Source organism: Capra hircus, chromosome 14 (genome assembly GCF_001704415.2).
Source record: "Capra hircus breed San Clemente chromosome 14, ASM170441v1, whole genome shotgun sequence".
In the NCBI taxonomy this organism is placed as follows: domain Eukaryota; kingdom Metazoa; phylum Chordata; class Mammalia; order Artiodactyla; family Bovidae; genus Capra; species Capra hircus.
The window spans coordinates 93,008,195-93,032,153 of NC_030821.1; the positions used below are offsets into that span (position 1 = coordinate 93,008,195).

The window sequence follows — 23,959 nt, forward strand, 5'->3', positions numbered from 1 at the left end:
ATGACTGAACAACTTCACTTTAACTTTTCACTTTCATGCATTGGAGAAGGAAATGGCAACCCACTCCAGTGTTCTGGCCTGGAGAATCCCAGGGACGAGGGAGCCTGGTGAGCTGCCGTCTATGGGGTCGCACAGAGTCGGACACGACTGAAGCGACTTAGCAGCAGCAGCAGCAGCAATCTATGCACATTTGATTTTTCTTTAGGTTCCATTCTTTTGACCACATAGAATTTTTCCCCTCTTAAAACTTGTGTGTTTTAGTTAATCTTCATATGCTACCTTACAGACTTTCTAGAGCAACCTTGGATTGAGATCTGGTTTGGCACATAAAAAGTGCACAGGGTCTATTTGTTAAGTTTCCCTACTTTAGTTCTTGAAAACACTATTTTGGAATAAAATCTCACAAATAATATTCAAAATATTTAACAATTCATGCAGCACCCTGAAAAGTGTTGGCCCTGAACAGTGCAAAGGGGTTAAGTATTAATTCTGACTGAGTGTGCATAGAATTGGATGCTTTTAAATTCACATTGTAAGTTTGAAGCAAGCCAGTAACAGAGTCAAACTCATGTTTTAAACAGAAGATGTGTTTAAAGGAGATTGCGCTAAGGGGTACTTATGCTTTCAAATGGACACCCAGGCCTAATGAAGTTCATCTATCTTTACTATACCCATTCAATCTTGGGAAAATTTAAAATTAAAAAAAATAAAAGAAAGCACAACTTACAATTTTTAATCTTGGGCAAATGACAAAAATTGTGTACAGTTGCTTTTTCCTATGACATTGTAAATGTTGAAATGGATATTGCAAATAAACCAACCTTGTGAGATAATTTATGGCTAAAATAGTATATTTCTATTTTCTTTTTATTTATTACAAATACTTCCCTTTCTTACATTTTTCTGATTCATAACTATAAATATTTTAAGGACAATTTGATACAATTATTCATTCAAAGTTTATGCATTTTAATATAATCTTTTCAATAATAGGTAAGCCGAATATGGTAGCAATTTTTTTCTTTCTAAAGAATGTTTTAAATGTAGATTTAATAATCCAAGTTCTAAAAAAATTCTGAAATTGTAGTGTCCAACTTTTTTATCTACCATATAGCAAGATGAGCATATGTGCATTTGGAATGAAAGATTGAATAGTGACTATTTTTTGGTAAGAACAAACATATACTTTTCAAAGTACCTGTATTTTTATACTTTAAAGTACCATATGATTGTTTTCTTAAAATCTGATTATTAATATGTGCCTTATTTTTATTTTTCTCTTCTTTTCTCTCTCCCTTCCCTCCGCTTCCTTGGATGCTTTCCCAAAGGAGGACAAAGTGGTTAGAATCCATGATTTCTTTTCTATCACTTGTTATTACAATGTTGTGAATTTCATTAAGAGAATGTTTCACTTTCAAAAAGAAATCAAATGCTAGGAAGAGCTCACTCCCAGTTCTCGTGGAAAAATAAATGAACATCTAGGAGCATTACAGAGTTTTATATTAATAGGCAAAGACTGGGTAATAGTCATGGAAATAGTGATATTTTAATATAATTAAACCATCATGAAACTCATTTGTTCTCTTAGCTCCCTGAGTTCTGAGGATGATCTATTTGCCTTTAGGAACAATAATGCCTAATGAGCTCTACCTTTCTCAACACTCTTTAGATGCATAGACAGATGATTTGAAACTTTCTGGTAGAAGAAATGAAATGCATTAATTTAGGAGAGAGGAAGGATCCAATTAAGATCAAGAGCTCAGAATAAAATGATATTTCTCTAGAACACAAGTAGTAGAGTTGTCATATTGAACCACAGTTTTGCTCTTTTCTTTTCCCTCATTCATTGAAATCACTCCCTCAGGGAGTAAAAGGTCACCTGTAATTTCTATCAACCTTGGAAAGCACAGAGGCTGTACTCAGTAAGACAGGAGATAAGTGAAATCGTCAATCAGCCTGTCGTTTGTATACATACTATACACTTCAATTTGGTGTAAATTACAATTCCCCCAAACTCATTAATTTTCCAGTATGAGACTGAGGCAATGACCATTTCAGGTTCAATATATCAACTCAGCTGACCCTGTTCAACTGTTTTAAATTTTAGATTACATACTATAGTGCATAGGTAGTCAATGTAACTTTAAGTTGAACATTAATTTGTGTTTTTAAGTTTGTTGCTAGTGTATGTTATCAGTTTTTTTTCTATGAAAAAAATTAGGTTGAAAATCATGCAGTTTAATTATTTTCAGTGTATTTGCTTGTAACATGGGTGGTATGTGAGATCATTTTAGGGGTTGTTATTTTAATGCAACACAGGTTTCCCATGCTATCTGAAAGTAGAGTGCTTCTATGAAAACTTTTGCAAGTCCAAATGGCATATAAAAGGAAAAAACAATTACCTCTGGACACATCTTGCTAACAGATGCACAAAATAAATGAGATAAAGCACAGATGCCCAGAGACATAGGTCAGAGTATGGTGGCCAGATGCTGAGATGCTGGCGGGTCTGGGAAAGGAGCCTGGTGGTCCCACTCTCTCTGCTGTGGCTGAGCACTGCCTCTATTACAGCTCACTCTAAAACAAACACAGAATGCTGTTTTCGCATCTCACCTTTTTTTTGTAAAAGTAAAAATCCTTTTTGGATTTCCTTCATTTAGTCAAAACAGGTACAAGTACAGATCTTTCATGAAAGTAAAGTGGAAAGAAGTGAACTTTTGAAAAGTGGAGGACACCAGTAGTGTATCACATTAGAAAAGTGTAATTATATTTTCACACTTTTGGTTTCATGAATGTTATTGCTTTGGACAAGTCTGAATTTGAAGTGTAGATAATTTTTAAATCCTTTAAAAAATAAAAGTTAAGTACATAAATAATGCTGGTGTCATGCAGAACTGGTGATAAAACTTTAGCCACTCCAGTTGAGCTGGCCAGGTTGATTGTCCTGTATGTGCTTATTATGATTACTGACTCTGTAAGAAGACTTCAGGTGGATTTTGTGGTTCTCAGGCTAATAACAAGATTAAAAGACCTATAAAATACAATAGCTTTAAATTATTTTCTTCACTCTGATTAGAATGTATATATCTTAAACCTACCATTTATGTTTAAGTAGTTGGTCATAATTTCATTAAAATCTTTCGTAGCTGATTGAGTTTGTTCAATGAATTGCTTTCTAGTCCAAGGAAACTGAAACCAGATTTTGTCTTTGTGTTGAATAGCTGAGTATTAAGCAAAGTGCTTGCTGTTTTTTTTTTTTCTCTATTCCTCTGGCATCTTTTATTTTTAATGGAGAAATTATAATTTGCAAACGTGTGTGTAGCGGGAGGAGGAGGCTGTTGGTATAAGAGGAAAGCAAAGAGTAATAGGATGAATAAAACCTCTCTAAAGTCAATCTCCATCTTAATCAATGCAATGATAATGAGGTCTACATGGGTTGTTAAATTGATGAGCCATGTGACTAAAATACTACTATATATGACATGAAGACCTAAGGTGAGCTAAGATATAAATACATCTTTATTGAGTCCAGTGAAAAATATTCATGATTCTATTTTTTTTACAGCCTGGCAGTGTTTTATTTTAAAATTTTCCTGTTAGTCTAAATCAGCTCTAGTAACTTGGGAGATTGTATACTTGCTTAAAAAGAAAATGGCTTATCATATATAGTCACTTTGCAATTGACCCATAATAGTTTATAATGAGATTATTTTATATTATTTATATTATTTTTATAATGTTTATTTATATTATTTTAAAGTGCACACTTTCAGAGATAAAATGGTAGTTTTTACTTCATCAAAAGGCCTCTCCAAAGTCTGAATACATAGGGGTTCTGAAGACTTCCCCACAACCTGTTTAAATTGTTTTTGTCTTTGTTTTATCCTCTGTTTGATGGCAGAGTGTTGAATGTAGATAACTCCTTTGGTACATTAACAATTGCCTTTACTAACTCTACTGAACTGAGTCCTCTAAGTTCAATTCCTTTTGGGTTTTCCATAAATTTTCATCAGTATTTCCTTTTTGGTGAGGCTGATTGACCATCAAATAAAGCAACTAAAAATTAACTACCATGCTAGTTTTCTATTTCATCTTTATTTTCATACAAAAGAAGTGTCATGTATTATAAGTTGAGTATTTTGTAATAAATGTAAGCAATATTCAGAAAATAGAACATGACCATTTTCTTTGCTATTTTATTTAAATGTGAAAGCTAAACATATCTACATTTTATATGTGGTGTAAAAACAAATAAAATCTCTTTTCCTATCAAGATAATAATTAATGAGGGGCAGTGTTTACAAAGTCATGCTTTTGTAAACTGGCTCCTCATATATTTTCATTGGTGTTTATTTATATAGTTATGCTAAATGATATGCTGATTAAGTAAGTATGTTTTTATAGAAAACAATTCATAAGATGTAAGGGTTGGGTGGAATGGGATAGCACCAACTGAGTTTGGAATTGGTCTCATCCTAAGGTGTTATCTGTGGAATAATTGACCCTTGACATCATAAAAAACTGCTCTCATACACTCTATTTTAAATGCCAAACTTGTTTTGTATTTGCTCTCACTAGGGTTAGATAAAGAAAAGCAATTCAGTAGAAGTATATCCATTTTTAAAAATTATTGGCATGATTACATTATTTATTCTTATGAAAAGAACCCTCAGAATTATCCATATTTAGTCCATGATATGATGAGTCTAGTCACAATTTTCCACATTCACTCTTGAAAAAAAAAGACTTAAGAGTATTCCTGGACCCACTTTCATGTTCCCTCTTTCTCTCTCTATTCACTTTTTTGTACTACATGCTTTTGTGATGGTTTTCTCTGTAAGAGTGTTCTCTTAGAGATTCTGCCCAGAAAGATAGTATGGGCCTAAGTGGAGAAGTTTATAAATACACGTAAACATATCAGTAAGGAAATGTCAGGGTACATTGAGAGGAGGACATTCACTAAGCAATTCAATTGATTAGATTTGTTAAGGTGCTTGTCCCAGTTGTTGTTGTTTAGTCGCTAAGTTGAGTCTGACTCTTTGTGACCTCATGGACTATAACCTGCCAGGCTCCTCTCTATACATGGAGTTCCCAGGCAAGAACACTGGAGTGGGTTCCCATTTCCTTCTCCAGGGGATCTTCCCAACTCAGGAAACCTTCTGAATTGGCATGTGGATTCTTTACCACTGAGTCGCAAGGGAAACCTGCTTGTCCCAGCGAGAGGGGTAAAACATCAAGTTGTAAAAATTTTATTCGATAATTCAGAAAGTTTTTATTCCAAATCTGTTTTAAGAATTTGCTACACTGTTCTTCAAAATTTTAATCTCTTGAATTTAGCCTTACTATCTTGGAAATGCTTGCTAATATTTAATAATTAGGAAGTTTATAATCCTGGTTTTGCCCCCACTCCACAAACCATTTTTAAAGTGTTTAAACAATCTCTTTCCAGAAATCACAATTTCACAACAAATGTTCAATACAGATGCATCTTAGAATGCAGCGAAAACCCTTTAGTTTCAGGAAAGGGGCTATGGAAGTCAGAACTTGCACAAAGGCGGACTAACCCATGGCAAACTCTCTGGTATTCTGTGAGCCTAAGCTGTCAGATCTGTTTCTCATTTACCTAGGAGTGGAATTACTGGATTTCATGATAGCCCTATGTTTAACAGTTTGAATAACGGATCGTTTTCCCAAGCAGCTGCATAGCTGTGTTTATGGGTTCCAATTCCCCACATTCTCATCAACACTTGTTACTAGCTGGCTTTATTTTCACTCTAGCCATCATGTTGCATGTGAAGTGATGTTATATCCCGTTGCACTTTTCACAAAGCTATTTTTAGACCAAAATTATCAAACTAATTTGATATTTCCAAGAATTCGCTTTGTATCTTACAAAATAAAAATATTTCTAAGTTAGCAATTTCTTGAGAATGAATTTTTTTTTAAGCTTCCATATTCAAAGTATTAGACGTTTGGTTTCTTTCTTTAGTGATTCTTTATGTCTCTTATGTTACAATTACACAACTACTTATTAATCTACATAAACCAATCAGAACAGGAGCTCTGTTGCATTTAGGATAACTTGGAATCTAACATCTGTCTGCTTAGACCATCTATCCCTAGGATGCACACAAAGTTAGAGACTTTATTACCAATTGAAAAGACTGGTTTTTAAACACGCAGTGAGAACTAGCAGCTTCTGTTTTTCCACTCAGCCACAGACTCAAAATTAACACAGATGCTTAAGCCCAGATTTTATTTTATTTATTTATTTATTTTATTCCTGTTGTCAGGGGGAACTTTTATTTTATTTATTTATTTATTTTACTTTACAATACTATATTGAAAAATCATTCTTTTTTTCAGCATGTGCAAGATGCTTTTTTGAGTGATGTGAGCTTGCAGCGGTATGCAAACAGACCCACAGAGACTAACTAACAACCAGACTTTTTGTCATCCACCCCCCAGCTTTCCATACCTCCCTGTGGCCTGCCTCCAGCCAATTTCAGTAGGAGACAGACTCCCTGTCATTGCTGCTGCTAGTGGGGAATATATTTTAAGCTGCAAACAAAGCCTATTTTATCTGGTATTAGTACAGTTACTCCAGCTCGGTTATCTTTGCTGTTTGCATGGTATAGCCACTTGTATTTGTTAAAATTTAATCATACATTTATCTTTGAATCTAAAGTGTGTCTCATACAAACAACATGTACTTAGGTTTGGGGTTTTTTTTTTTAGTTTACTCTAACAATCTCTGCCTTTTGACTAGATTTTAATGCATTCATATTTAACATTATTACTGATATGACCATATTTTCTCTCCGGCTTATATTTTGTGTTTTTTTATGTTTTTTGATTCCTCTGTTTCTCCTTTACTACTTTCTTTTGCATTGAATGGGCATACGCGAGGCATGCTTTAAATATTTCAGTGATTTTTAACTATATTTATGATGTATTTTCTTAGTGACTCTAGATTTTCCAGTTTGCAACTTTTTTTTCTAGCTTTATTGGAATATAATTGGTATGCAATGTGCAAGTCAAAGGTATTAAATGTGATGGCTTGCTGCATATATCTACACATCCATCTTGACAGAATCTACTTTAGCTTTACACTACCTTAATTCAAGTGAAAGATATGCTTTTCAAGATTTTTTTTTAATATGGACCTGTTTTAAAGTATTTATTTAAATTTGTTACAATATTTCTTCTGTTTTATGGTTTTTTATTTTCTAGCCTCCAGGCGTGTGAAATCTTAGTTAACCCACCAGGGATCAAACCCACACCTTTTGCATTGAAAGGCGAGGTCTTAATCACTGGACTGCCCAGGAGATCCCATAAATGTTAATTCTACATAGCTCTATTCACCTTTTTCCCTTTTTTGTGCTATTATTTTTATATATTTTATGTGTATATATTTTACAAATCTAATAATACATTGTTGTAACTAACACTTTATATGGTTTTGCCTTTTAATAAAGCCAAGAGAGGAAATGAGAGCAAGTATATATTTATAGGATCTATTATATAATGTTCTTATTTTCTATTTTTGGTTCTCTTCATTTCTTCCTGGGGATTCAAGATACCATCTGGTGTCATTTCCCAACTCCAATTCATACTTGCTTCCATCCATCTCCTTTGTTCTGTTATTGCCAAATCTATCTGATTTGTTTATGTTATAGGCTTAACAATGTTAGTATATTAATACTGTTTTATACTATTTTTAAATAATTCAAGATAATGAAGAAATATGAAATTATGCTTTTATAATTACCCCTATAATTATCTTTACCAGAGTTCTCTTTTATGTGAATTCATGTTTCTATCTACCCTAAAGACTTTCTTTTAGTATTTCTTAAAAGTGAGTTTCCTGGCAATGAATTTGTCAGGTTTTGTTTACCCAGGAATATATTTCATCTTCATTTTTGGAAAAATAGTTTGCTGAATGTAGAATTCTTGGTTAACAGTTTCTTTTTCCTTCTTTTAGCACTTCAAATATACCATCCCACTGCCTCTGACCGCCACTGTCTCCAATGAGAAGTCAACTGTTAATCTTACTAAAAGCCCGTGTGTGTGTGTGTGTGTGTGTGTGTGTGTGTGTGTGTGTGTGTGTGTAAGATGAGTGTATTTTCTCTTGTTATTTTCAAGAATTTCTCTCTTCCTTTTGTTTTCAGTGTTTATTGTGATGTGTATGTATCTGGATAATGGATCTCTTTGCATTGTTCCTAGCTGGGTTCATTGAGCTTCTTAGATGTACAGATTGATGTTTTCCATTAAATCTGGGGAGGTTCAGCTTTTAATGCTTTGTGTTTGGAAAGGATCTCTTTCTCTCTGTCCTCATTATGGCAGCTCCTATTACACATATATTCATGTGGCTGATAGTCCCACATTTTTTCAAGGTTTTGTTCATTTTTCTTCATTTTCATCCTCGTTTTCACCAGGTTTCATTATCACTATTTATCTTTATATTCATAAATTCTTTATTCTGCCAGTTTAAAACTGAATATTGATTCTCTCTAGTGATTTTTTTTCATTTTGAATCATTTTATTTCTTTAATAAGTTATATATCATTATCTTCTCTATTAGATGACATGCTGTTTTCCTAACTTCTTTTGTTCTTTGAGCATGGTCACTTTAGCTCTTTGAACATATTTGCAACAGTTTTTGTAAATGTCTTTGTCAGGTATGTTCAACATACCTGGGCCTTCTCTGAAGAAGGTTAGTCTTATTTCTGTTTCTTTGGATGCCTCATAATTTATAGTTGAATATTGGCCATTTTAGATAGTATATTGTAGCAGATCTGGATGCTGATCCCTGTCCTCACTCCCAGGGCTTGCTTGCTTGCTTGCTTCTTTATTTGTTTCTTAAGTTGGCTATATTATTTCAGTGAAGCCTATGTCCCCTGCAGTGTGCAGCCTCTGATGTTTCTACTCATGGGCAAAACTTTACCATGTACGCATCAGTCTTGCCTTCCCATCAGAGATGCTGGTGTTTTTAACCAGGCTGTCTTTAACCTTCATTCTCTTTTCTTGGTCTCCAAGTTAAGATTTTAACTATTCTGCTCAAATTGGAGCCAGTCTTTAAAACATGTTCCATTTCTGGGCTCCTTTGTGTCTCCATGGTTCTTTCTGCTCAGCTTCTTGCTTGCCTTTTGTTTCCCTTGTTATCATAGAGCTGCCGGCCTTCTCCTTACAGCTCAGCACCAAAACCTGCATTGCTTTTGACTGTGCTGCTCTGCTTGAATGTTCCCAACCTCTATTCCAGATAAAATCCATTCTCTTAGAGAAAAATACAGAGCTCCTTCTTCCTGTGTATGACCTGCCTCTTCTCCTAGTCAGAACTCCATGTCACTGTTCTGGAGCTAGGGTTAGGGACAGCAGCCTGCTTCTCTCTGGCAGATATTCCTGCTCCTTGAGTGTGGCACTGGATGAGGTCACTAATTCCTGGTAGGCTTGATGTACTTTGCCTCATGTGGAACCTCTGCCCCATGAAGCAGCTGAGATAAGGATGTTTGGGGTCCCACAGTCTTGGCCTGCACAACAGAGGTAGAGTTTTAACCCTACAACTGGGAGATGGATGGGGGAAGGGAGCCTTTGACCAGTAAACAGCCTTTTCCTGGAGGAGAGATTCTGCATCACGGAGCTGGAGGTGGGGATAAGGAGCACTGGTGGCCTTACCTGCTAGGGAAGATGCTGTAATGCTTGACCAGGGCTGGAGGTAGTGCACCCACTCAGGTGGAACTTCCATCTTCCTGAGCTTGGAGGGGAAGGAAGGGAGTGGGTTGTAGCTCAGATGCCACAGACCCTTCCTCATTGTTCTGATGTATTTTAAGTAGAGCTTCTTGAATAAAACTTTCTCCATTTGTTATATGCCCTTCGGACAGTTTCTAGGGATTTTAAATGGTTACTTTTGATTTAAAATGGTTACTTTATGAAATCATAAAGTTCCTCACTTTATGATTCTAGAAATGCCTTCCAAAGTGACTCTTGATGGTTCTATGTTAAAACTCATCTATTCACTTATTAATCCATTTTTCATTTTATCATTCATTAGTTTATGCTTTCTCACATGAGGTTTTTATATATAATTTTGTCCTTTTAGAATTAACTACTAATTGATTCAACAAATACAATTTTGATGGGGATACAGGCCAAGATACATTCTTTTTGTTTAATTCATGTAAAATTATTTCTGTGAGCTTATTATTTCATAAATCCAGATTAAAATTGTGAGTGTGCATGTATTGTTTTGATGCATAAAAATATTAATGGGATACCACATTAAGGAAAATAAGATTCTCAAAATCTTCCTCTTAGTGTACATGATAACAAGTATTGGATAATTCTGTAAACATTCCTACTCAAACTTTTTAGTGCCCCAATATCTGTGCTTATTTGTTTTAAAGCCACAAGTTTAATAAACTAGGACTACTCCCCATATTCTATGTTATTTTCTTTTTTTCATGTTAACATTTTATTTAAACGAGTAAAAGCACCATACTTATCCAAAGTCTGTCCAAAATAAACATGCAATTCACAAAGACACCTTATCAACAAAGAAACAAACACATATAAAGCAAAAATCAAAAGAAATATAAAGAAAAACAAAAAATATATAATTATAGTGAATTGTACCTTTTATCATTAAAATATTAATCTTTGTTTCATTTAAAATAAATAAATTTTTAAAAAAATGAAAAAAAAACCAAATAAACATGCAATATAAACTTTCACATATTATATTTATTAAAGCTGTTTTGGAGAGATCTTTAAAAGTTTATAAAATATGTTCTAAATTTATTAACATTGCATACACTTAAATGTTTTTAATAAGTTCTAAATCTTGTAGTCATAATTAAAGTCATACACCTAAATCTTAAGAAGTCATTGTTTTCATATATTTCTTTACCGCATCATTTAACAAATGTATTTTTGAGTAATTTATTTTGTTGCTATATATATATATATATACATGTACTAGATATGTTTCTTACATCAACTTCAATAGCAAATATTTTGTTTCCAAAATTCCATTTGAATTGTTTCATAATGGAGGAAAAACATGACAAATACTTGTGTTGCCAAAACTTTGATTCTCATAAAACTCAATTATTTTTATTGACTACTAAAATATTGTTGTAGCAAAGAATATGGTAAAATAGAAGGCTCATCTTCCATGAGAAAAATACTACACCACTGAACTCTTCATTTATGTCTAGAGAATTTGAAAATGGTCTGTACTTTTTAACAGAAGCCCAAGCATGCCAGCAGCTGAGTAGAGTGTGCAGTTACGTACATGTACCAGATGTGATCATCTCAGGGAAATGGGGTACTTGGGGGCAGTAAGTCAATACTCAGGTTGGGGGTTGGAATAGAAGATCACAAAAGTTTCTTCTTTATTTGCATTTTTTAATGTTCTCCATGTTTTGCTTGTTGTTGTTTACTTCTAGATGTGGTTAAAGTTGCATTCCCTTCTCTAGGAGATCTTTCCAACCCAGGGATCACACCAGAGTTGCCTACATTGCAGGTAAATTCTTTACCATCTGAGACACCAGAGAAGCCCCAAATTTTTATTTCTGATTACAATTACTTTATAGTATAGTTTGGGCTTCCCAGGTGGCACAATGGCAAACGACTTGCCTACCAATGTAAGAGACGCAAGAGAAGCGGGTTTAATCCTTGGATAGGGAAGATGCCTGGAGAAGGAAATGGCGGCTCTCTATAGTATTCTTGCCTTGTCATGAAGAATGGGGCTTGTGTAACTCAGGAAGCTATGAGCCACGCCATGTTGGGCCACCCAAGATGGATGGGTCATATTGAAGAGTTATGACAAACGTGGTCCTTTGAAGGAGGAAATGGCTAACAACTCCAGTATTCTTGCAAAGAGAACACTATCCACCATATGAAAAGGCAAAAAGGTATGACAACAGATGAGCCCTCAGGTTAGAAAGTGTCCAATATGATACTGGGGAAGAATATGTGTTAGTCTCTCAGTCATGTCCAACTCTTTGTGACCCCATGGACTGTGTGTAGCCCAACTGGCTCCTCTGTCCATGGTACTTTCCAGGCAAGAATACTGGAGTGGGTTGCCAGAGCAGAGGGCACTTACTAATATCTCAAGAAAGAATGAAGAGGCTGGGTCAAAGCAGAAACAATGCTCAGCTGTGGAAGTGTATGGTGCTGAAAGTAAAGTACAATGCTGTAAAGAAAAACGTTGCATAGGAAATTTAGATCCATGAAACAAGGTAAATTGGACGTGACAAAACAGGAGATGGCAAGACTGAACATCAACATCTTAGGAATCAGTGAACTAAAAGGGTTAAGAATGGGAGAATTTAGTTCAGATGACCATTATATCTACTACGTGGGCAAGAATTCATTAGAAGAAATGGAGTACCCTCATCATTAACAAAAGAATCAGAAATGCAGTATTTGGGTGCAACCTCAAAAATGACAGAATGATCTGTTTGTTTCCAAGGAAAACCATTCAACATCACAGTAATCCAAGTCTATACCCCAGCCACAAATGCTGAAGAAGCTGAAGTTGAACAGTTCTATGAAGACCTGCAAGACCTTCTAGAACCAACACACACACACACACGCACACGCACACACACACAAAATGTCCTTTTCATCAGGGGGACTGGAATGGAAAAGTAGAAAGTAATGAGACACTTGGAGTAACAAGCAAGTTTGGATTTGGAGTACAAAATAAAACAGGGAAAAGGCTAATAGAGTTTTGCCAAGAGAATGCACTGGCCATAGCAAACACCCTCTTTAGCAACACAAGAGACAACTGTATACATAAACATCACCAGATGGCCAAAAATGAAATCAGGTTGATTATGTTCTTTGCAGCCAAAGATGGAAAAGCTCTATACAATCAGCAAAAACAAGACCTGGACCTTACTGTGACTCAGATTACGAGCTCCTTATCGCCAAATTGAGGCTAAAATTGAAGAAAGTAGGGAAAACCACTAGGCTATTCAGGTATGAACTAAATCAAATCCCTTATGATTATACGATAGAGATGACAAATAGATTCAAGGGATTAGATCTTGTAGGCAGAGTGCCTGAAGAACTGTGGACCTCACCCTGATGAAAAGGACATTTGTGTGTGTGTGTGTGTGTGTGTGTGTGTGTGTGTGTGTGTGTTAATTCTAAAAGGTCCTGCAGATCTTCATAGAACTGTTCAACTTCAGCTGCTTCAGCATTAGTGGTTGGGGTATAGACTTGGATTACTGTGATGTTGAATGGTTTTCCTTGGAAACAAACTGAGATCATTCTGTACATAACATTGTACAGGAGGCAGTGAAAAAAATCATCCCTAAGAAAAAAGAAAGAAAGAATGCAAAGTGGTTGTCCAAGGAAGCTTTACAAATAGCTGAGGTGAAGAGAAGTGAAAGGCAAGGGAGAAAGGGAAAGATATACCCAACTGAATGCAGAGTTCCAAAGAATAGCAAAGAGATATAAGGAGCCCTTCTTCAAATGAACAATGTAAAAAATAGAGGAAAGCAACAGAATGGGAAAGACTAGAGATCTCTTTAAGGAAACTGGAAATATCAAAAGAACAAGGATGTGCAAGGATGGGCACAATAAAGGACAGAAACTCTAAGGATTTACAAAGCAGAGGAGATTAAGAAAAAGTGGCCAGACTAACACAGAAGAACTGTACCAAAAAAAAAAAAAAAAAAAAAGGTCTTAATGACCTGGATAATCACGATAATATGGTCATTCATCTAGAGCCGAATATCCCTGAATGTGAAGTCAAGTGAGCCTTAGGAAGCAGTACGACAAACAAAGCTAGTGGAGATAATGGAATTTCAGATAGGCTATTTAAAATCCTAAAAATGATGCTGTTAAAGTGCTGCTGTTAATATGTAAGCAAATTTGAAAAACTCAGCAATGGCCACAAGAATGGTATAGGTTACTTTTCACTCCAATTCCAGAGAAGGACAATGCCAAAGAATGTTCCAACTGCTGCACAACTGCACCCATTTCACAGGCTAGAAAGGTAATGCTCAAAATCCTTCAAGCTAGGCTTCAATATTACATGAACAGAACTTTGAGAAGTACAAGCTGGGTTTATAAAAGGCAGAGGAACCAGAGATCAAATAACCAACATTCATTGGATCATGGAAAAATCAAGGGAACTCCAGAGAAACTTCTGATTTCTTAAATAGATTAAAGCCTTTGACTGTGTGGATCACAACTGTGGAAAATTCTTAAGGGGCAGCAATACCAGACTGCCTTACCTGCCTCCTGAGAAACCTGTATGCAGGTCAAGAGGCAACAGTTATGCACAGACATGGAACAACACACTGGTTCAAAATTGGGAAAGGAAAACAACAAGACTGTTATTTAACTTATATGCAGAGTACATCATGCAAAATGCTGGGCTGAATTAAGTACAGCTGAAATAAAGATTGCCACGAGAAATGTTAATAACCTCAGATGTGCAGATGACAGCACCCTAATGGCAGAAACTGAAGAGGAATTAAAGAGCCTCTTGACAAAGGTGAAAGAGGAGAGAGAAAAAGCTGGCTTAAAGATCAACATTCAAAAAACGAAGATCATGGCATCCAGTCCCATCACTTCATGGCAAATAAATGGGGAAACAATGGAAACCATGATAAACTACTTTTTGGGGTTCCAAAATCACTGCAGATGGTGACTGTAGCCATAAAATTAAAAGACTATGGCTTCTTGGAAGAAAAGTTATGACAAACCTAGATTGCCTATTAAAAAGAAGAGACATTATTTGGCCGACCAAGGTCCATCTAGTCAAAGCTATGGTTTTTCCAGTAGTCATGTACACATGTGAGAGTTGGGCAATATCAAAGGCTGAGCACCAAAGAACTGATTCCTTTGAACTGTGATGCTAGAGAAGACTCTTGAGAATCCCTTGGATAGCAAGGAAATCAAGCCAGTCAATCCTAAAGGAAATAAACCCTGAATATTCATTGGAAGAAGGATTGATGCTAAAGCTGAAGCTCCAATACTTCAGCCACCTGATGTGAAGAACAGACTCATCGTTTTGAAAAGACCCTATGCTGGGAAAGACTGAGGGCAGGAGGAGAAGGGAACGACAGGAGACTAGATGGCTGGGTGGCATCACTGACTCAATGGACATAAGTTTGAGCAAACCCTGGGAGACAGTGAAGGCCAGGGAAGCCTGGTGTGCTGCAGTTCATGGGGTTGCAAAGAGTTGGCCATGACTGAGTGACTGAACAACAATAAGACTGTGTATCAGAGACACCAACAAATGGGTTTTCAATAGTCATGAATGTATGTAAGAACTGGACCATAAAGAAGCCTGAGTGCTGAAAAACTGCTGCTTTCAAATTGTGATGGAGAAGATTCTTGAGAGCCCCTTGAACTGCATGGAGATCAAGCCAGTCAGTTCTAAAGGAATCAACCATGAATATTCATTGGAAGGACTCATACTGAAGCTGAAGCTCCACCTGATGTGAAGAGCTGACTCACTGGAAAAGACCCTAAAGCAGGGGAAGACTGAGGACAGGGGCAGAAGAGGGCAACAGAGGATGATATGGTTACGCAGCACCACCAATTCAATAGACATGAATTAGAGCAAACCCTGGGAGATAGTGGAGGACAGAGGAGTCTGTTGAGATGCAGTCCATGGGTCCACAGAGTCAGACAGAACTAAGCCACTGAACTACAGCACCAACACAATTACTTTATTTGTATGATAAGACTATATCTTCTTACATCTATATATTCTTCTTATATCTATACATTTTAGTTCTTAACATTTAAAATTATTAGAGATGCCTAAATGGTTATTAGATACATAAACCATTTATTTTGGGTTTTGTAGAGAAGATTCACCCATCATGTCACCTATTAATAATAACATTAATTTCTCTGAATGTATCTTGCTCTTTTGTACTGTGATATCTTTGCTTAGGTTCTTTCTGTGCTAAAATAATCTTGCCGTGTAAAGCACTCCCCACAAGGGTCTCAGGCAGTTAGCTTGTTCTGCACTTTTTATACGTCTAAAGTGTAATATACTCCACTTTGATTTATGTTTCTTGTAGGCAAGGAAATATTAAATACTCTTTTGAATGCTCAATGATGTAGACACTGCTTGACACACACTAGGTATCCTATTCATATTTGTTAGAAAAATATGAATTCAATGAGATAAGAAATAATTTCTCTCCAACTCTGACATTTTCTATGTCTTTGAAATATTAGTATCAGTAGGTGCAGCAAATCCTTCCTAGAAACTAATGTTTACCTGGTATGTCTTTTGCCAGCCCTAGATCACAGGCCTAATTCATGTGCAGTTTATATCAGAGAATCCACAGCAGCCTTAGCGTTTGCTGGTGTCAGCCCAGCTCAGTCTTTAATTCACCATCCTTCTGGATCACAGCTTCACCATTATCCCAGAACTATTTCAGGAAACATACCAACATTGTCATGCAATTCAGGCTTTTCTTTATGTTTTCCAGAATAGTATGTTCTCCGTGTTTTTATTTGAGTTCTCTATTCTCTTGAAAATGAAAGAATGAAAGACTATCTCCCTGCCTTTCTTGTAGATTAAGTACAAGGAGGAACTTCTCATTTTACCTGATGTCTGACTCACTTTTTTTCTCAATTTGATTTATTTTCAGTTTTTCATAAAAAAGGTAAAGTTGGGATATTAAGGTGAATTGCAAGACATAGATTAAAGATAATCAGGGATTGTGTAAAATAAATTAAGAAGTTATATAATGAACACAATTGTATTTCTATTTTAAAATTATTCTTTAAAATGGAAAACAATTTTAATGATGTCATAAAACTTGGTTTATAATCAATATAAAAGAAAAAGGTACAAAGACATGGTCGGTTGTCTCTGTCTTATTGATGTTGCCCATTTGCTTGTGTGTGTTTCTGATCGTATTGCATGTGTTTTTCTTCAGCTGCACACACTAACTACTTCCTTGGTCATTGTTCTTCAGCTGACTGAATTGCCCCACTTTCTTTCATGTGTATATTAGATTTCCTGCACCCATCTCTTCATATTGTTTTGCATCATCTTCATTACTTTTCATTGCTAATAGTTCTCAGAATCTCAAAGCTCTTTTTATATAATTATCCCTTCATGTGAATTTTGGATTATCCAAAAGCAAATTTTTTTATATCAGATTGTCTTGTTTCCATGGAACAAATATTTTCTCAAAACTCCTTAATAATATGAATTATGCATTTCCTTTTTAATGTCAGTTTTCCTCCAATTCATCTAGTATATAATGTGATTGTTATTTATGGAAACATTTGCTGTGATTCCTCACAAAATTCCCATTTCTCTCAAATGAAAATTTCACCTTTTGGTTCATCCTTAAAATTTGAGTTTGATCCCTTTTCTAAATTGTAGCTTTAGGTGAAGAAGAAAGTTTTCATTTTCTCATAGCCCTATCTGTCAGTTTGGGGGAGGAGAGGAGCAGGATGCTGTGGGAGGAAGCCTTGATGCAGGGAATTTGGGGCAGATTTCTGGGTTCCCCTCACTGCTATATGCCTCTCAGACTCGAGCATCCAAGCCCCTTTCCTTTGGTAAATCCTCAGCATCGTTCAGGATCCAGATTTCCTTCCCTCCAATACTTTGGCTGTGTGGATCACAATAAACTGTGGAAAATTCTTAAAGAGATGGGAATACCAGACCACTTTACCTGCCTCTTGAGAAATCTGCATGCAGGTTAGGAAGCAACAGTTAACTGGACATGAAACAACAAACTGGTTCCAAATTGGGAAAGGAGTGCATCAAAGCTGTACACTGTCACCCTGCTTATTTAACTTCTATGCAGAGTACATCATGCTAAATGCCAGGCTGGATGAAGCACAAGGTGGAATCAAGATTGCCGGGAAAAACATCAATAACCTCAGATATGCAGATGACACCACCCTTATGGCAGAAAGTGAAGAAGAATTAAAAAGCCTCTTGATGAAAGTGAAAGAGGAGAGTGAAAAAGTTGGCTTAAAACTCAACATTCAGAAAACGAAGATCATGACATTTGGTCCCATCACTTCATGGGAAATAGATGAGGAAACAATGGAAACAGTGACAGACTTTATACTTTGGGGCTCCAAAATCACTGCAGATAATGACTGTAGCCATGGAATTAAAAGACACTTGCTCCTTGGAAGAAAAGTTATAACCGACTTAGACAGTGTATTAAAAAGTAGAGACATTGCTTTGCCAACAAAGGTCTGTCTAATCAAGGCTATGGTTTTTCCAGTAGTCATGTATGGATGTAAGAGTCGAACTATAAAGAAAGCTGAGCACCAAATAATTGATGCTTTTGAACTGTGGTGTTGGAGAAGACTCTTGAGAGTCCCTTGGACTGCAAGGAGATCCATCCAGTCCATCCTAAAGGAAATCAGTCCTGAATATATTCACTGGAAGGACTGATGCTTAAGCTGAAACTCCAATACTTTGGCCACCTGATGTGAAGAACTGACTCATTTGAAAGGATCCTGATGATGGGAAAGATTGAAGGTAGGAGGAGAAGGGGTCGATGGAAGATGAGATGGTTGGATGGCATCACTGACTCAATGGACATGAGTTGGTGTTGGGCAGGGAAGCCTGGCGTGCCGCAGTCCATGAGGTCGCAGAGTCAGACACAACAGAGCGACTGAACTGAACTGAGTGCTTCTGTTCCTCATGCTTGTCTCCTAGCCTTATGGGCACGCCTGAGGTTCTCAGTATTTCTGACAGGTCAAAATTCTAACTGTGCTAGTGAACTGTTTGGGGGGAGGCATGCCAGGGGAGAGGCCTCAGTGTGGCAGTTAGGTGCATCTGCAGATGTTCAATAAGCATCTCTAACTTAACCCAAGTAACATCCGGCTCCCATTTTTATCTCCCACGCTAGCTTAGTCCACAGTCTTCACTGTAGGAAACAACAACTCCATTCCTGAAGAAGCATAAACCAAAGACCTAGGGATCCTCCTGGCTTGTCTTGGCTTTTGTTGTTGTTTGTTTGCTTTTCTCTCATGTCTCACATCCAGCCCATCAGGAAATCTTGTTGGCTTTGTCTTCAAAATATATCAGGAATGTAACCTCTTCTCACCATCTCCTCCATTTCCAGCCTGCCCCGAGACATCATCCAGGCTGAATTATTGCATTCGTTTACTAACTGAACTCTTCTTTCTGCCCCCCAAATGTCACTCCCCAAACCCAGTCTTAGCTGTGATTTTAAGATGTAAAGCAGACCATATGATATCCCTTCTCAAAACCCCATGATGGCTTTTCGTCTCATGATGATAGTAAAAGTAAAAGCAAAGCCCCTCAGAGTGGTACTCAAACCCTCTGTGACCTGATCTATACCTACACACAGAGGTACCCTTTCCAGTCATCTCACACTTGCCCACTGCCTTTGCCAGAGGCCTTCTTCCTGTCCGTGCCATACACTAAGCAGATACCTGTGTGGGTCCAGGCACAGCTGCAGCTTTTTCTGGAAACTCTTCTCATACCTCAGTCCTGAACTCTCTTCTGGTCTTTGCTCAAATATTGTTGTATCACAGATGCCCTCTCTAATCACCCCATATAAAATCTCAGCACCCTCCTCCACCACAATATCCTTTTTTCATGTTTAATTTTTCTCCATACACACACACACACACACACACACACACACACACACACACATATATGGAAAATACTACGGATATATATATGGAAAATATATATATAGAGAGAGATAAGTACTATGGAATATATATATATATATATATGGAGATAAGTACTATGGAATATGTATATATTCTATCCAGGAGATAGTAAAGAACAAGGAAGCCTGGCATGCTGCAGTCCATGAGACGAAAAGAGTTGGACAAGACTGAGCCACTGAACAACATATGTGTGTGTGTGTGTTTGTGTGTGTGTGTGTGTGTATTTGTTCAATATGTGTTCTGTGAAGACTGGGCTTTCTTTTCATTGTATTAGGGTTTTCTAGAGAAACAGATCCTATATATATACATATGCATAAGCCAGTTCCTTATATATATATATATATGTAAGGAATTGGCTTATGCAGCTACAGAGGCTGAGAAGCCCCATGACCCACTGCCTATAGTAGGAAGGCCTAGGCGTGATTACTTTCTGGAAGGCAATGGTTACTTCCAGTCCAGGCCAGAAGGCGTGAGAACCGCAGGAGCCAGTAGTCGAGTCCTGACTTCAGTGCAGGAGGAGAAACTGAAGCCCCAGCTCAAGCAGTCAGGTGGACAGTGAATTCTCCATTTCTCCACTGTTTTGTTCCATTCAGGACCTCAAGGTATTGGATACCACCCACCCGCACTGGGGAGGGCCACCTGCCTTACTTAGTTTACCAATTCAAATGCTCATCTCATCTGGAAACACCCTCACCAATACACCCAGAAATCATATTTAACCCAGTATCTGGGTAGACTGTGGCTGAGTAGAGGTGACCCGTGACATGAACCATCTCAGTGATGAGGGCTAAGAAGTTAGTGTCTGTGGCATGAGCTTCAGGTCAGCAGGACAAAGGACTCGTCTCCACTCAGCACAATCCTCCCGCCTTGACAGTCTCACTGGGCACAGTTCTGCTGTACTTTACATGCTGTATTTGCATGTTACAGTGAGGAGTGAAATTTGCAGCCCAGGTCTGCATGCAGAGCGATGGCACAATTTTGGAAGTCTTTTCTGCCCTCTCTCACTGGACCCTGGACCATCCCTGTCCTGAGACCACATGCTCCTTAGCATCTCTGGGAACTTGGTCCATGCCACGCCTTCCCTTTGTCTCTGTCAGATCACAGGCTAACCATGTCCTACTCAGCTTGATTCTTTTTTTTTTTTTTTTTTTAACTGTGCTGGGTCTTCACTGGTGCCCAGGCTTTCTCTAGTTGCAGAGAGTAGACAGCTAGCCTCCTGCTGTCGAGTGCAGGCTTCTCACTGTGGCGGCTTCTCCTGCTGTGGACCACAGGCCCTAGGGCATGTGGACTTCAGTGGTTGTGGTACATGGGTGCCAAAACTCAGGCCCAGTAGTTGTGCCTCACAGGCTTAGTTGCTCGGCAGCATGTGGGATCTTCCTGGACCAGGGATCAAACTAGTGTCCCTTGCGTTGCAAGGCGGATTCTTAGCCGCTGGGCCAAAAGGGAAGCCCTCAACTTGATTCTTACCTGGACCGTGTCTTCTAAAATTTTCTCTAAGTTTCTGACTACTAATGGTGCCCATCCTTGTTCCACAGAACATATCCAGATGCCATTCTTACCTTTGTATTTCTGTAGCTTTAGGAGGAGTAGGTAATTGCCTTCTTGAAATGAAAATGTATTGAGTAATTTTGATAAGGTTGAGCTTTTAGACAAATGAATGATAAACTTTCCCCTAATTTAGAAATTCTGAGTCTTTATGCTGGCATTGGATCTGCATGATTTTAAAGTGAATTTTGTTGTAGAATAGTCAACACACATGATTTTTAAAATATTCCTTTTGGTGAATATTTTCAAAAATTTAGTACTTTTTTTCTTATATGACCCTGAATAATTATTTTCTTGAATTCCTGTCACCTCCAAGTCTTACTGGGTTGATTGGCCCATTAGTGAAAATCAGTAATGCTAGTTATAGATTATTCAAAACCAATAATCCTAGTTATTGCAATGAGAAAATACAAATCAATGATATTATAATATCAGAGAAATACTTAAGTAATTTTAAACTTGGTGATTAATGCCATACAAATAAATATTTGATGTGAGAGAGACACTTCTTTATCATTTTACTATTTGCCCTAAAACTCACATACAGATATATAATACTGTAATCTGTAGTATTTTTAAATAATCAGAATATTTCATGAAAATTACTATTTCAAATATCAAATGAACAACTGAAGTCGTTGTTCTCTGATGTATCTTGAAATTCTTCAAAAGAAAATATTTGGCTTATGTAAAGTCTTTGTTGAACTGCACACTTTCTCATTGATGAAGTATTGTGAAGGTTAGAGAAAATGAGAGGATTACAATTTGACTTGGCATAATTTAGTGAATGCAAATAAGCCAAAACTATACTTTCATAATTTGTCTTTTAGTTTGCTTAACATTGTTTGAATGTTTTGCAAAGTAATTTCCAACTTGCATTATTTCATAGATTTATGTACACTCTGTACATAGTCACAGTAGTTCTTTTCAGGTTGAGATAAAAAGTATGGCTAAATAAGTTGAGTGATATTTTTCTACATCAAAATGTTGACAGAATGTGGTTGGAAATCCAAGTTATTTGCCTCAGAACTCATGGTTTTTAAAGTAAGGTGACGTGGTTAATTTCTTCCAAGACAAATTCGATAGTTATAAAGCATCTTTGTGTTCATAACAGATTTTAAAGGGAGTATTAAATCTTACATTATATTTGTGAATATGTTTTAACTCCTTCCCTTTGCTCTAACTAACTGCTGGATGACATGGGCCTTTCCCCCCTCCCCCGCACCCCCCCCCCCCCGAGAGATATTTGAATTGAAAAGAATCAAAGGAGGCTCCTCATAAGCTTTTCAACTTACCAAGTCCAAATCCAAGTCAGCCTCAGTAGTGAATGGCACAGGCATGAAGAATGAGCACATATAGATTTTTCTGTTTTAGACTAATTCATTCAATATCTGGAGTGGTAAAGAATTTGCTTGCCAATGCAGGAGACACAGGAGATGCGAGTCCAGTCCCTGTGTCAGTTCCCTGGAGTAGGAAATGACAACCCACTCCAGTGTTCTGGCCTGAGATATTCCATGGACAAAGGAGCCTACAGGCTAGTCTATGGTGTCACAAAGTGGGACATGACTGAGAATGCATGCACACAATCTGGTTTCCATTTCAGTAATCCTTCTTAATCATGCACTTGGTGGGCACTTTATTATTAGGTGGAATGAGTTACTTTGCTTCAAATTGTATCTTTTGTAGGCATATGAATCTGGTTGAAAGTCAAATACTTATTATAGGCATTGATTTTCTTGATATCCATAGAATAAACAACATGTAAATTTTTCTAAGGGATTCTTGCCCACAGTAATAGATATAATGGTCATCTGAGTTAAATTCACCCATTCCAGTCCATTTTAGTTCCTTGATTCCTAAAATGTCTACGTTCACTCTTGCCATCTCCTGTTTGACCACACTTCCAATTTGCTTTGATTCATAGACCTAACATTCCAGGTTCCTATGCAATATTGCTCTTGAAAGCATCAGACCTTGCTGCCATCACCAGTCACATCCACAACTGGGTGTTGTTTTTGCTTTGGCTCCATCTCGTCATTCTTTCTGGAGTTATTTCTCCACTGATCTCCATTAGCATACTGGGCACCTACCAACCTGGGAGTTCATCTTTCAGTGTCCTTTCTTTGCCTTTTATACTGTTCATGGGGTTCTCAAGGCAAGAATACTGAAGTGGTTTGCCATTCCCTTACCAAGTGGACCACATTCTGTCAAAATTCTCTACCATGACCCATCCATCTTGGCTGGCCCTACATGGCATAGCTCATAGTTCCATTGAGTTAGACAAGACTGTGGTCCATGTGATTAGATTGGTTAGTTTTCTATGATTGTGGTTTTCAGTCTGTCTGCCCTCTGATAGAGAAGGATAAGAGGCTTAAGGAGCTTCCTGAAGGGAGAGACTGACTGAGGGGGAATCTGGGTCTTGTTCTGATGGGCAGGGCCATGCTCAGTAATTCTTTAATCCAATTTTCTCATGATGGGTGGAGCTGTGTTCCCTCCATGCAATTTACCTGAAGCCAAACTATGGCAGAGTTAATGAAAATAATGGTGACCTCCTTCAAAAGATCCCATGCATGTATTGCTACACTTAGTGCCCCCGGATAATCACGATGGTGTGATCACTCATCTAGAGGCAGACATCTTGGAATGTGAAGACAAGTGGGCCTTAGAAAGCATCACTACGAACAAAGCTAGTGGAGGTGATGGAATTCCAGTTGACCTATTTCAAATCCTGAAAGATGAT

At 37.2% G+C, this 23,959-nt stretch overlaps 1 protein-coding gene across 11 annotated transcripts in view; it reads left to right on the forward strand.

Moving 5' to 3' along the window:
* Positions 1–23,959, forward strand: part of RIMS1 (regulating synaptic membrane exocytosis 1) — a 599,631-nt gene that overhangs the window by 251,830 nt on the left and 323,842 nt on the right. For all 11 annotated transcript variants that reach the window (XM_018058836.1, XM_018058838.1, XM_018058839.1 and 8 more), the window contains exon 4: positions 1,329–1,340. In XM_018058836.1, the coding sequence (XP_017914325.1) occupies positions 1,329–1,340 (12 nt within the window). The remainder of the gene's footprint in view (positions 1–1,328; positions 1,341–23,959) is intronic.